General features: G+C 47.4%; 2 protein-coding genes across 2 annotated transcripts; one reads left to right on the top strand and one right to left on the bottom strand.

The window, feature by feature from the left end:
• Positions 1-2,898: 2,898 nt before the first annotated feature.
• On the bottom strand, positions 2,899-4,197 carry FSUBG_107 (uncharacterized protein; the record flags this gene model as incomplete). Its single annotated transcript, XM_036675303.1, has 1 exon — positions 2,899-4,197. The coding sequence occupies one exon, from the start codon at positions 4,195-4,197 to the stop codon at positions 2,899-2,901; it is 1,299 nt and encodes a 432-aa protein (XP_036544245.1).
• A 2,627-nt stretch (positions 4,198-6,824) lies between these two features.
• Positions 6,825-7,354, top strand: FSUBG_106 (uncharacterized protein; the record flags this gene model as incomplete). Its single annotated transcript, XM_036675192.1, has 2 exons — positions 6,825-7,004; positions 7,262-7,354. 2 exons carry the CDS (start codon positions 6,825-6,827, stop codon positions 7,352-7,354), a joined length of 273 nt encoding a protein of 90 aa, XP_036544244.1.
• Positions 7,355-13,839: the final 6,485 nt, after the last annotated feature.

The raw sequence follows: 13,839 nt of genomic DNA, 5'->3' as shown, positions 1-13,839 counted from the left end.
AATGAAGATCGACACTCAAATAAGAGTGAGCAATAAGAACTAATGGTGTATAAACAAATGTGAAGTGTGTGAGAGATGAAGAACAAAAACCCCAAAAGCAAGGCGGGAGATTGTCTCTTTTTAAACCCCAAACGATCATCATAAACTTCTGTGTAGGTATACTTAAACCTGCATAACCAAAAACAACCCTCCTCTTGCGTAACATGACCTCTCGTCCCCCCCAGAAGCTAAAAAGCTAGTTAAGCTGGAGCTAGCTATCCCACGGCCTGTCCGAGCTAGTGGAGTGCGGAGTAGCCGCACCATCACCTTACGATGGTGTAGTGTAGGTAGGTAGTAGTTTAAAAAAGACTAAGCTGGGGGTGAGGAGGTCATGCGGTTCATTGGCTCAGCAAAGATCTGGTGTGGTTGGTAGTGGTTTATTTGCCCTTCCCCCTCAACCAGTGTCGTCACTGGCGAGGGAAGATATAACGCCTTGACCGTGGAGAGCGGCTTGGACTAAAAAGACGGGTAGATGGTGGCGTTCTGTCTCTATTGTATGATGATATAGCTATAGCAAGAGATACAGTGCGTTGCAACGTATTATGTGTAAAACTATCTCGTTGTCTTGGGCTGCAGAACCCGCCAGAGCAAACAAGCTTCCCCAAACGAACTCCATGTTTCCCCAGGTATTTTTTCCCTCGGCGCCCTCGTGCTTAAACGGACGGACTCATGTCCACATCCAGGTTTATTTGGAGTATGTACGTACATGCACTCTAATAATCCCATGGTCTGGGGTTGTAAGTTAAAGAGTGGATACCCTGTTCCCCCCGAGCCAAGAGCCGGGCTAGGCCGGCTCGGCGACGCAGATACCGATGCCCAGGAGCCTATCAGTTACCATTTTTGGTAAGTTTGTTAAACTTTGGTGAATGAGCTTATTAGTTGACGATGTTCTTTCTTTTTGCCACGACCATATACCCAGCTTAAAGAGACTGTAATTTTCAATAGACGAGTGTCAGATTCATTGATACTGTTTGTGTCTGAGAAAAAGTGCTGAAGCAGCTGACGCCCACTTTCGCTGGTGACGCTTTCGGAACCGGCGGCTTCACGAGTAGCGCGCGCAAAGACCATCAACCACTTCGGCCCTATTGTGGAAGTGTCTCTTTTCTTTTCATGAGGGCATTCAGGCCCAACACTTTTTTTTCTTCACGTCTAATGACTACCTACCTTACTCTAATAATAACCTTCCAAGTCTAGCTCAGCTCAGCTCAGCTCAGCTCGCGCTTTACGAGTTACCATAACGACATAGTCATATCATAAAAATCTGCATTGAATGTGGAAACAGAGTCTCATGCGTTATTGTGATTGCGGAATGGCGTCGCGCCTCGCTTAGGATGGGGCGCTTGGCGCTACAAGGCTGAAGGTGTGAGGCGGCAGAGCTGTAGCTTACAGCGGCTGCTGTTGTGGTTGGAGAAGAGGGTCGTTCAGGCCCTAACCTTAATTTTATACTGGTGATTCAACAATATGCATGAAGAGAGTGTTGTTTGTTATCGCTATTTATCTATCATAGATTTGCATCCTCGCAATATGCAATTGACGGTCCTTGGTTATACTGAACACGATCTTTTTCATGATATGGGTCTTCGGAAGTTCAGAAGTTCAAAAGCTCAATTGAAGAATCACGATATACAATGAAGAACCATCCTACGAAGAATAACATGTGCCTTACCCTGCGTCTCCCAGAAACTCGACTGATCAGCGGCTGATTGTTCAACACCAACTCAACAGTCTCGACTAACAAACCAAACCACTCGATTCCCCAGACCTTCACACTCCATGGGGCCATCAGCATCAGCATCGCTTAGCACCCAAAACCCCGCATATTGGAGCGGCGAGACCAGCCTGTCAGTTGATGATCATGTCCGTTTCCAAACATAACCCTGGTCATTAGCTTGTCGGACCGGTAATGGCACCTAGCGCCAAGTAAGACTTGTTAACAGAAGCACCGAGATCTGCACCGTTTCTCACGGATACCGGCATCACGATATGGAGACCTCGAGCAGTGAGCAGGGATAACTCGACTCGTGCAATCCTTCATCTTTTTTCGAATCGGCGGTATTATGGAGTCGATCAGTATATCTCTCCATCCTCCACGTCCGTGGGTTCAATGACAATCCCCGTGGGGGAGGGACTAGAGGGGATAATCGACCGTTGGGCGAATACAAATGTCCGTTTATCACTGCGACCTCCCTACTCCGTAGTCTAGTCTCGTTTGTCGGACCGTTGAATGCATAACACGTCCCGCTAACGTTTGACTACAACCCTCGAGTTATATGACTGCATGCTTCTCCATGGGCACCCCATATCGTCTCCAACATTTGTAGATTGGCTCTGCCTACTCCGTACGGATACTGGAGTATGTACTGATAACGTTGCCCTTCTTTGCTTATGCGGGGTTGGCCATGTAGTCTATCCATGTTACCGTAGGATCTGGGGAACATCCTCCGCTTACATGAAACGAATCCTTTATTGCAACTCGCTGGGCACTCGATGACAAGTAGGGCAATGGTTTCCTGAGTTTCTTCGTGTTAACGGATGCTGAAACCCTTCAAGGCAACGGAACTTTCAACAGTCAACTTGGATAGTAAGAGTAAGTCATCAATCACTTTCAAATGTGCAATCAGCGAAACGGATAGATAGAAGAAATGCATCGCTTCGTCTCTGCATCACCCATTGGACATATCTATCATGACGACCGAGGAAAACTTCCTATGACCCCTTCCGCTGAATGACAGACTAAAAATCGATAAACGCTTTCCTCCCAAGTGAGGACCGATGCCTTACGCTCTCCGAGCCACCCTGGCTTCAACTCATTTATCATGTTTTCAACAACTCTCTCAATCAGTACATAGTAGAGCTCTGTCACTTTATTTGGTCCTCCTCCTTCCCTATTTGCTCTGCCAAGCGTTGAGCAATCACCAACAACGCCTGATTTAGCTGCATTTGAATGCGTTGCTTGGCAAGGACGGATTGTTCGACTGCCTTACACAATGCTAAGGTCATGCGGTTGTGCGCATCACAGTCCGACTCGACGGTAGTATCCGACCTGGTCTGGGTGCCCCAGGATGTAGGTTCTCCATTTTGAGTAAGGTCTTCGGAACCATGGCCATCGTCTTCATCAACCGGCTCAGAGGGCTCAGCGACCACAGGAGAGACATAGCCATCACCCCCATCGGGCTTCTCCTTAACAGGCGATATGTGGTCAACCTTTTTCTGAGCCTGATCTGGGCTGCAATCGGTACTGAGGGTTTTGGGGATTTCAGGATAGGCATTCTGTGGCTGATGGGACTCTGCAACATCAGCTTCGGCCCCTCCCTCAACGGGCTTGACGCTGGGAAGCTGTTCAAAGTTGACGAATCCATCAGCGTCCACTTGCGTCATGATACGTGTTGCGCTAGGCCCAGGGTCTGAACCATCTGGACTAAGGATAGTCCAACGGAAAGGTAACTTGCACTCGTGAAAAAGGTATTCATTTATGCGAATCAGGGCACGGCAGCTTGTTAGACCTAAGTCTTTAAGAGGGACAACTCGCTCGGTAATGAATTGCCTCAAATCATGGTGCGTAATGCGCCCAGATTCCAGGCCCTTTCGGATCGATACCCTGATGTTGTCGTCGTCCTTTTTAGAGGCACAGGATACGTGGCGTGGTCTATTGCCGTGAGCTCTACCGAAGAAGTCGCAGATTCTTTTCAAAGCGGCTTGCTCCTCGTCATCTGAGGTGGTGACAAAAAACTCGGTGAGGCATCTTTCTTGATCTTCAGGGGTGATGAACTTTGCTTCTAGTTGATGATACACCATTCGTCTGTGATTCTGCATTGCCAGCGAGATTGTTGGAGGCGACGGAGCAGGCCATGGTTGTGGGTTTGTGTCAAGAGTTGCTTTGACTTGTTCGATAAGGGGGCCTTTTTGGGATGAAGCTGCAGCATTCTTGCTGCTCTCGCCATTGTTGGCCATATTTGTGGATGTAAGGGATGCAGTGTGTAACGAATGTTGTGGATTGTGGATGATGAAGATGGTGAAGAAGAAGATGGTGATGATGATGAAGATGATGATGATGAAGAAGAAGAATAAGAAAAAGAATGGAGAAGGATGCTGATCTTTATGTTGGTAGTGGGATTGTGCCTGGATGTACTGAGGGAAGGAACTGGAAACATGATTCATATTCGGCAGGCTCTCAGCAAAAGGTATCCTAAATACCTTCCTAAACTTATGTCAAGTTAGGTACCTACCTAAGACTTTTATCACTGAGGGTCGAGGTCCCGAGGTTTCTTTCCCCCTCTAGATACCTAGGCAGGGCGGGCAAGAAACCTCTGCAACCAGGGCAGTCTCAACCATCTCAGAGGAGTCGCTGACCTCCATAACATCAAGATACAGGTAGGTGCCCTCAACCTCGACACATGACATTGGAACTTACGAGTCTTCGTCGCCTCCTTGAAGCTTTGATGCAGAAGTGCCATTTATCAAAGCTAGCTGATATCTACTCTGGTACGCGAGGCAATATCTAGAATAAAAATAGTTTCTGTCTGTTCCATCTGAGCAGATTCATCTCCAATATGTCTCAGCTGATACATTAAGTGTCGAGGAAAAAGCAAAAAAGTCTGGTTTTTATGCTGCTCCCAGCTTCCTAGCCTTCTCCTCGAGCGTGGTAGGTTTATAGGTCGTCTCATCCCCGGCGTTCTCTTCCCTGCTGTCACCCCTATTTAGCAGCATCACCAGATTGGTCCTCCTGCGACTTCACATTTGTTCACTTCGATAAGCTTTCGAAGACTAAAACTCATGATAAAAATTTCCACGAATGCTCAAGGCTTCGCGAAGCCCAGATATCACGATGCTTGGGGCCACAGAATTAAGACTCGTGACCAAAAGACTTATTCTCAGCTTTTATGTTATATTTCGCACTTGATATAAAGCTTTAATAAGTCATGTATCGGAGTGCCATTTATTAAAGCTAACTGGTTTCTACTCTGTTATTCGAGACAGCATCTGCAATAGAATCGAATCCAGTCTTCTTGACCTGAACTGGCTCACCTCCACCGGCTGCTAAGATGTCTCTATCCAAAACATAACGCTGTTTGTGGCGTTGTAGAGTGCGATAAGCTTCAAGATTTCACTCCCAAGACACAAGCACCCTCATCAACGTCAACTGCTTCATATATTAGATCAACGAACCAGATGGAATGCATTCCAAACTTACCCAAGGGACTATTGTTAATCTTGTGACGGAGACTCACTTTCTTGATGCATCTGGTAGCAGATTTCATCCACCATGCCGTAGCATTCCTCCTGTTCTTTAGCCTGCAATTATGTCGTGTGTTCCCAAGGACTTTGTTGTTCTTCCTCTCTATATAAGGATCGTTGTTTATTAGGGCATTGGAGGGAAAGGAAGCGGGAGCACCAAGGGTTGGTAATAGCACCAGAGTCAGGTTCTGGGTGAGCATCACGGTAGTGACCATCGTCGTGAGGCGTGATGTTTTAAGATACCCGCAAGGGTCAATTTTTGGCATGAATTCCGGCGTATCCTTCGTACTTACAGGGTCAGTAACATATTTTTGCTCCGCAATCAACAGCCTGTATCCTGCGACGTTTCTTATACTACGTCTGCTTATATATACAAATGTCGGTAGGTCTGTATTGAACATGATCCCCTGGCTAGTCTGCCGGTTTTAGACATTGCTAGAGTTCTCTCCCCAGCAGATGGTCGCACGAATCCTGCGTTTGCTGCAGCAGAGCTGCAGTTTACGTAAGTGTTCTGGTGGTCGTACATTTCAACAAGTCGGGTAGTGAGAAAGGAGAGAAGATCGAAGTGAGGTCCTTGGCCTTTGGGAGACGGGAGAAGAATTGAAACACTTCGATATGCTACTCACGGTGAACGTTCTCAATGATGAGAGAAAGTTTCTTTGCCTTTGGGAGGCGAGAAAAGATTGGCAGATCCTTCTCCATTGGCATCTCGGTTCCATTTCATCTGAGCGCAAATCACAAGGCCAAGGCTGTCATGCTATTTCAGCAGGTGCAGAAGGTATATATATAGACCTGATGGCGGCTTCGAAACATCTTGGACTCAGTATAACTTCTTTTCTGGATTTCAGTAATGGCTTTGGTATTATCGTATCAAATAACATATCTGCAAAGCCTGGTCGATTGACCAAAAATGCCTAAGTGGTCCTTCATCTTGCGGATTTGTTTTTGGAATTTAACCTCCCGAGCTGACACTCATGAGTGCTGTCGCAGCTAGGAACGTGAAATATGCCGAGAATAGTCAGGGGTAATTCCAGCATTGCGCTTCTAGTCGCTTTTAGATGTAGGCTAGACGGTAGCAGGCAGCTCGACACTTGATGCAGGAGGCGGTAACTCTCTCCTCTGTATCCGTCTAATGGAAGAGGCCGAATATGAAAATGCCTGCAACGTCTTGTGTAAACTCCACTACCTCGTCCTTATGTCGAAGAATCTCTTGGCGCATGAGGCATCAAGGTTGCGTCAATGAAGCATCGCTAGGTAAGGATAGATGAAGGTTTAGATGCGAAGAGAGGGAAGTTTGGAAAAATGAAAAGAGTTGGGCTGATGGCAGATGTTATCTACCATTCTGTAGCACTCCTCGACCCAATGGTTTCCGCGGTAATTTCCGGGCCACTCTTCTAAGCTGTATTCATATGGGAACATGGACCAGCGGAGACGCAAGGCTAGATCCTCTTCTAAACATCAAGTCTATGTTCTGTAAATGATGATCATGGTCGCGGCCTGGAGCAACTGAGAGTCTTTATCTTGGCCGCCTCTACCTTCATTGCTTCAACATGCTTCTTCAACTCCTCGTTGAGCTCAAGCTGTTTAGTCAACTCCTCTTCGGCAGAGTGCCAGAAGTCAAAATAGAGCTTCTGGCGCTCCTCCACCAACTCGAGCGTCGTCTTGAGCTCCTCATTTTCGATAGCGAGCTGGCTGTTGCTCCCAATGAGATCGTCATTTTGGTCATTGACGTATTTACAAATGACACATATGACCATAAAACTCATTTTGCTACCCTCAAGATGCACCCTAGAAGGTTATATATAACAAAGGAACGGTCAAGATCGAGGACATCTCGGTGCTGCTTCATCCGTCGCTCTTCTCCGACTCTCTCTGCCCTTTTGATGGCTTTGCAGAGGAAGCTAAGTTGAGAAATCGCTTTAATATATGCTATATTGAAGGCAAGGTGACAGAGAAAGACTCGTAAATTCACTTATTGGTATGACAGACACCAAATCCATCCTCTTGGGCCATTGGAGATAATCAGGTCAAGTTCAAAGTATGGCTGTTCGTCGACCTCATCGGCAGTATTCCAACGTGAATGCTACCACAGCGTGCCACCTGATCATCAATGGTCAACTCTCAGTCCTTTCGATCTTGAAACAGCAGCATCTTATAATAAAGAGTTGTTCTCATAAGCTATGGTGCCGAAATCGGATGATATTGGCGACTTGGGGTGTTGTAATGTATACACTAGTTGGTTTTTCATCTTCAGAGTCCAAGTCCATCGTTCTGGGCCAGAGGGGAAGCCTTGGGGGAGGACAGGCTGAGTCCAGCTTTGCATTTGTTCGGGCAGAAGCTTCACGCTCGGTGGGCCGTAAACATAGAGCTTGTTTCGCCAGGAAATGGCCCGACTAGTACACGGAAGCCGTACGTATTGGATGGCAAGTCGAAAGAACCGGAGATTCGGTGCAGGTGCAGGTATTGCGGTTGATCTTCCGATCTACAGAGGTTCGTCGATGTGGAAGATATGCAATAATATAGATGGCGGTAGAATGGTTTCCCGAAGATATTATATTTGGAAATAGCCTAGACTGGCCTGCTTTTCGTGGTGCTCATGGACCCATGCGATGTTACCGTGTAGGTACCGAAATGGTACAGTAACGGAGGGAAGCGTGTGGAACAATCTTTTTACGCATCTCCGCTGGGAGATGCTCAAAAGGGAATGACGGCATTCTGTTATTTGACGGTTAGTCTCAATATTAGTCTTAGTCTTAGTCTTGACCGACGTCTCAATTGCTTTGCGATCGTGCAGGATATAGTGACAGGGAGAATACCGACAGATATCATGAGATCACCGTCCAGCATCACAGGCTGGGCGAGGGCGAACAACTGTCGGCAAGGAATAATTCCATGGTGTCACACGCCGCGGAGTTGTTCAACTGAGGGCTCTATTCCGAATCTGCACAAGTTGAATTGAATGTGATTTTGTACTGATTCCTATATCTCCTCGGCGTTTTGCGAATTTGTGAGTCCTGGGCTGGTCTCTGCGGTGCTCGTGTGTGAGACGGTGTCAATTTCCATAAACTCGTGACCCAAAGACTGACCATTGGTTCCTCCAATCTTTCTAGATGCGTGAAGTTGGAGTACCTTGTGCTTTGTTCGTTGCAATGCACGCATTGCAAAGGATCTTCCGGGATCCGGATGCGAGGCAAAATCATCACCGAACAATTTGACAGTAGTATCCAAGCTTACTGTAGTTATAATATAAAAAGCAGAAGCCACAGCGGTGATGCATGTTCTCATACTTGAGGCCCCTCGTGATAACAGTATGACTATGTCACGCTGGGCTGGCGTCTACATTTACCCATCCACAGCATCCAACGAGCCAGCATGATCACTCTTTTTCTGTTCCCGATCATCAATAGAACGCTTCGGGCCACAGCAGATCCTATGACTGTCGCTTGGTTCTCTGGCTGCTGTACTGGATGATCTATCGAAGGCCCGACTCAGCGTCTTCGTCTTTCGTTTTCTCCAGTGTTGCTAGGGAGGAAGACACAGCTTCGGTCGATCTTCAATATGGAGAGGACGTTCAGTGAGCTCTGATCATATGGAAAATAAGATGGAATATATAATATTGAGCTTCTCTGACTATCGGGCAAGCCTGACGGGCCGTTGTTGCAGGGATCCATCTCAGAGGGTTGGGGATTGTGTAGTTTATAATTATTACTAGTGGAAGCCATGGCAGGTCAACACCAGTTCTGGAAGGCAAGGATGGGAGTTGCGCCAGTCGCGGCGGCTGATGAGTGAGGGCTTCCACAGCTCGACCGCCATGGTTCTCGGTTGGAGGTCGCGAGCCACTCTTATATATAGACCTCATGGAGCATCAGAACCCAGGGGCTCTTCTCTAGATTATGAAAGGATATAGGTAGTAAACTGAGATGGTCTTGAGATGAGTCATTTCTGACACTCAAGGACAGATGCCTTAACTTCGTTTGCCTTCCCTTGTTAAGTAAGTGTGACACTTTTGTGAGAAAAACACTTTATATCGTCCGCCCGCGAGACATGGGCAAGGTCTGTGAGCCGTGGGAGACTTTTGTTTGGTACGGAGTAGGATGTGTATATACTATAGCGTATGGGCAGATGAAGAAATATTGGTTGAAATACTGATGCATTGACTTGAGATAGCAGTTCTTCGTGGTCTTCTTCTTGATCTGACGAATGAGTCGGCGACGCCCCGGGGAGGTTGCGAACAAGTTGTCTAGCTAAGTGCAGCCTGACTTGACCAGGGAACAACGCTCACACGACGAGCGAGAACCAGGATTGCAGTCAAGAGGACGCCCGTATTATACTTATGCATCAACTTGAGATAATCTTCTTTGATAAAGAAGTTAGCAGGAAGAGAAATGTTGGGTAATGTCATTGTGTGCTGCTGTATGGCTTGTGGTCTTGTGTGTAAGCACATTGATGTGTAGACCTGGGATGTTAATTGTTCGCTCCTCGTCGCGGACACCGAAGGTCATTGGGAACGAGATCGAGTGTTTAGGGTCTCTATATAGATTTGGATCCTCCTCGAACATGGATGTTGGGCTCGGTCTCTTTCGTGCTCTAGCTGGCAGCCAGACACTATGCGTCTGGGCCGTAAGGGGTCGCGAACTTTCGTGTCCACCATGAGGGATCTGGCGAGGGACTTTAGCAGGGGTGGCGGCGATTTCCATGACCTTGGTACAAGAATCGGGAATAGAATGGGATGATTTCCTCCGTCTCAATCATCGACAAACGAGGTGATGTTGTAAGTCTTGTCTGCTGGCAATCGGGCAAAGCTTGACGGTTCGTTCCAATAAGCTTATGCCCTGGGTGACATACCGGGAAAATGATCTCCAGGCGCAGAGGAAACTGCTTCCCCAGTTTGATCCTGGGCAAGTTCTGTCGAAGGTTTGACAAAGCGGAATGCATTGCTTAGGCTTTGGAAATGTTCCCTTATAGCCACCTCTCATCAGAGTGGCATCGTTGCCTTCGGGTATACCACAGCGCGTCTCAGAGTGCTCGTCATCCCTAACCCCAACCCTAACCCACCTATGACGATAAATGTTAGACGGGGGCATTAGGTTAAAATCCTGTCTACCCTCCGGCACATCGCGTCGTCCTCGACATAAGCCTTTATGACAGACTTGGGAAGTGGCATCTTTTAGGTGGTTATATAGGAGGTATATATAATAAAGTTAACCTCTATAGTGGTCTACAACGCGAATTTTTTCTCTGCAAGATTAAACTCACTGCCCTATCGGAGATACTATCCCTGATAGGGGTTGTCAAGGATCTCCTTAAGGCTCTCGCTTTTAAATTGCCCCGTTGACAGACGGACGATATCCCATACGATATCGGGCACTGTAAGGATGTAAGTATAATGCGGCGAACGGCTGGATTCAGAAATATCGTTTGGCCATGACTGGGTCGTCCCAATAGACGGCATTTGGGACTCTGTATATATATTGCTTTCTGGGAGCTGAGAATCCGGGGTAATCTCTCTCTTTGCTGGTCATCCCTGTGTTTCACAAGGAGGCGTGCCTGGAAGATACTGTGTTAGCAACAGTTTTGATCAGTAGGGGAGGAGTTGTTAACTTACAAGGTATAGATGTGGCTGCCTTGTGGTATCAGATCGCCATTGGATCTGAGCCAAGCTCAGAATTATGCAGACCAGATAGGGATCCTTGATCCACTCTACAGGGGTGACTCTTGCGAGTCGTCGGTCGTACAGTCTTCCATTCTTAGTGCTAGTGGCCTGCTCTTCGGCCTCATTGCGGACTTCTTCGTTCAGACTACCGGAAGGCTTCTGCTGGGCAATTCGCAGAGCTCATATTCGGCGTGTTGGTTTTCCAATTTGTATATATAGTCTGTATTTTTCACGGCCGCACCAGCTATGTCTCTGATAATACCGAGAAAGCATTCTCTCTTCTTTTGGTGTGAAACCTCCTATATTGTCGTTGGATATCAGGCTATAAGTAGAGTTCTCGGCTTTCAGTTCTTCCAGTGTCTTGGGGAGGTTAATAACCCAGCTAGAATGGAACTCAATAGCACTGTCTAACAGTTGGCGGTTCACCAGGAATGGTAGTATCGCGGATTTGCAAGTGACTCTTCTTGTGGTACGCTTCCTCTGATGGGGTCTTCTCTTCACTTTCTGCCAGCTTGAGTGAGTCTAGCACTTGGACATTCCGCAAGTCCTTTGATCAGGGGTTCTGATGACTATCAGCCACTTGATAAAGGCTACGATAACTCGGAACTGGTTGTTCTTTTATGGATTGGGCGCGGCGAACTCCTCGAAGACCAAGTCTCTGATAAGGCGGTAGAGTCCCGGGATATATTGGATGTCATAAGTGATTGGTTCCCATTCGATACCGAGTCCTCTTCAAATGAGGATGAGTGGAGAAATCAGGTCGCGGAGGGAGATGGTGAGAGGTGTGCCGCTGACCCAGTTGAGGTTGGACCACTTGATCAGGCGCATCAGATTGTTATAGACACCGTCCGACTTTTTGGCGACATGTGCCTCATCGTACACAAGAAACTGTAAGTGCAGCTTCTCAGTATCCAAGTTGTTAGGTTTGTACCAGACCAAGTTGCCGTGCGCCTTGGTCTTGTCCTTGATGAAGATGATATCATTCTTATCCACCTTACCCCGATGATGAAGGGGATTTTGCACTCCCTAACTAATTGTCGAGGGCTGTGTGAACGGCAAAGGGGCAGGTCTTGGGATACGCTACAGCAGCTGCCGATGTAATTGAATCCACCCAAACACTGCCGGTGAACATTCTGCCACTGAAGATAAAGCCCACAACCTCGCGGGTGATTGTGAAGAGAGAACCAGTATTGCCTTTGGCTGCGAGGAGTGCACAATCTTCGCAGACTCTCAGCTGCTAGGACGCGGGACATGGTGGATGACTATGGCTTAGGCGGGCTGCCAGGCCTTTGTGCTGGTTGATGACGCGGGTTGGGGATTGACACCGTGGGGTTGTCAGGGATCTTCGCTTTTTCAAGACCTGAGGGTTGTCCTAGATCATATCTCGGACTGCCAGCTGATAGCCTATTTTTATTTGAAGTCTGCAGTTGTCTTTGCCAGGTACAGATAATACGCTTGTTGCTAGCAAACTCATCTCAAACCACAATTCAGCGGTTGGAGGTCTTCCCGAGTCGATGTCGGCTTTTATCTGAACTTGTTGCTATAAGCCTTGTCGCTTGAGCACTGTGTGAATGCGACATGACCCTTGCCATAGCTCTCAAGAATTGAGTTATCCTGGCGCTGAGCTGGGGCTGTCTGCTTGCTTATACCCTTGATTGTCTGTCGAATTGTCGAATCGCATGATGTGCGATCGCAATACTAGGCTACATTGTCAATCATTGACCACTTCTTTTACGTCTTCCTTCCTTCTCCAGCCTGGAGGGGATCGCTGCTGGAGCTGTCAACGTTGATTCGCGAAGGCCGAGAGCCTTAGATGACGACTGCACGCCACGTTCCGCAGAACACTTGGGGTTTGTGTAATAGGAAGTACGCCGGACAAATATATAAAAGCAGGTATAAATGAAGTCAGGGACTGACAGGAGTGGGAGAAAGCCCAGAAGGTAAGAATGTATTCTGCAGCGACAGGCGATTTGGCTGGAATGATACTAGGGATGGCGACCTCTGGGGGACCTTACGGGCATAAAATACTTTCGACCAACCTACTCTGTCCATGTACCCCTGCCTTTCATGTGAGTTTCAGCTTGTGATAATTGCAGGACAGTCGAGGTGATCATGACGGGAGCCCGGAAGCCGAAGCCACATAGAAGATAGCTCATTGATTGCTTCCTGGGTGTTATGATGAGCTAGCTCAGGACCAGTAAAGGGTCTCTCACCCAAAGAAAGGTAGGAGAGAATCGTTAAAGTCCGTCTGTAATTAGGTTAGAGTGTGATATATAATTTAGTTAGGAACTTACACAGCTAGGGTCACTGTGCTCAGCTTTCCCAAGGTCGAGGCACTTTTGTACAGCGTAGGTAAGGGCAATGATCATGATGATCGGGAGGATAACCTCGGTGCCGGCGGGTACATCGATAGAAAAGGTCAAGATCCAAGTCTAAAACACAGCCCAAGCAGGGTACGCCCTTAACGCCTTAAAAGCCAGTAGCCTCATAGTACTTAAAGTCCAAGAAGACGGTGGCGATATAGGCCAGGGAAGCCATAGTAGAGGCTTTAGTGAAAATAAGGACGGCTTAGAGAGTTGAAGGACTTATATACTAAAATAAACTCAGCAAAAGCTTTCCTAGACTTATCCTGGGCTCAGGCTAGACTTACCTAGACGTTTTCGTTGCTTAGTGTCGAAGTCCCAAATTTCCTTACCTCCTTTGGTTACCATGTCGCAGTCTTTGTTCGCACAGGAGTTCTCTCTTGTGAGAAGTTAGCACTGCAGGTAAGGCTAGTAACAAAGTGATATAGGTAACTTACTGTATCCATGAAGTCCGATCATTACCGTGTCGAGGAATGTTATGATCGCTTCTTATACTGATACCTCCGTCTGGTGCCAGTTTGAAGGGTCATTCCAGACTAGTGAATATGT

This window comes from Fusarium subglutinans (genome assembly GCF_013396075.1).
Source record: "Fusarium subglutinans strain NRRL 66333 chromosome Unknown NRRL66333_c0000001, whole genome shotgun sequence".
Classification (NCBI taxonomy): domain Eukaryota; kingdom Fungi; phylum Ascomycota; class Sordariomycetes; order Hypocreales; family Nectriaceae; genus Fusarium; species Fusarium subglutinans.
The sequence above is the reverse complement of the archived record's forward strand: the minus strand, read 5'-3'. Positions and strand labels throughout refer to the sequence as shown.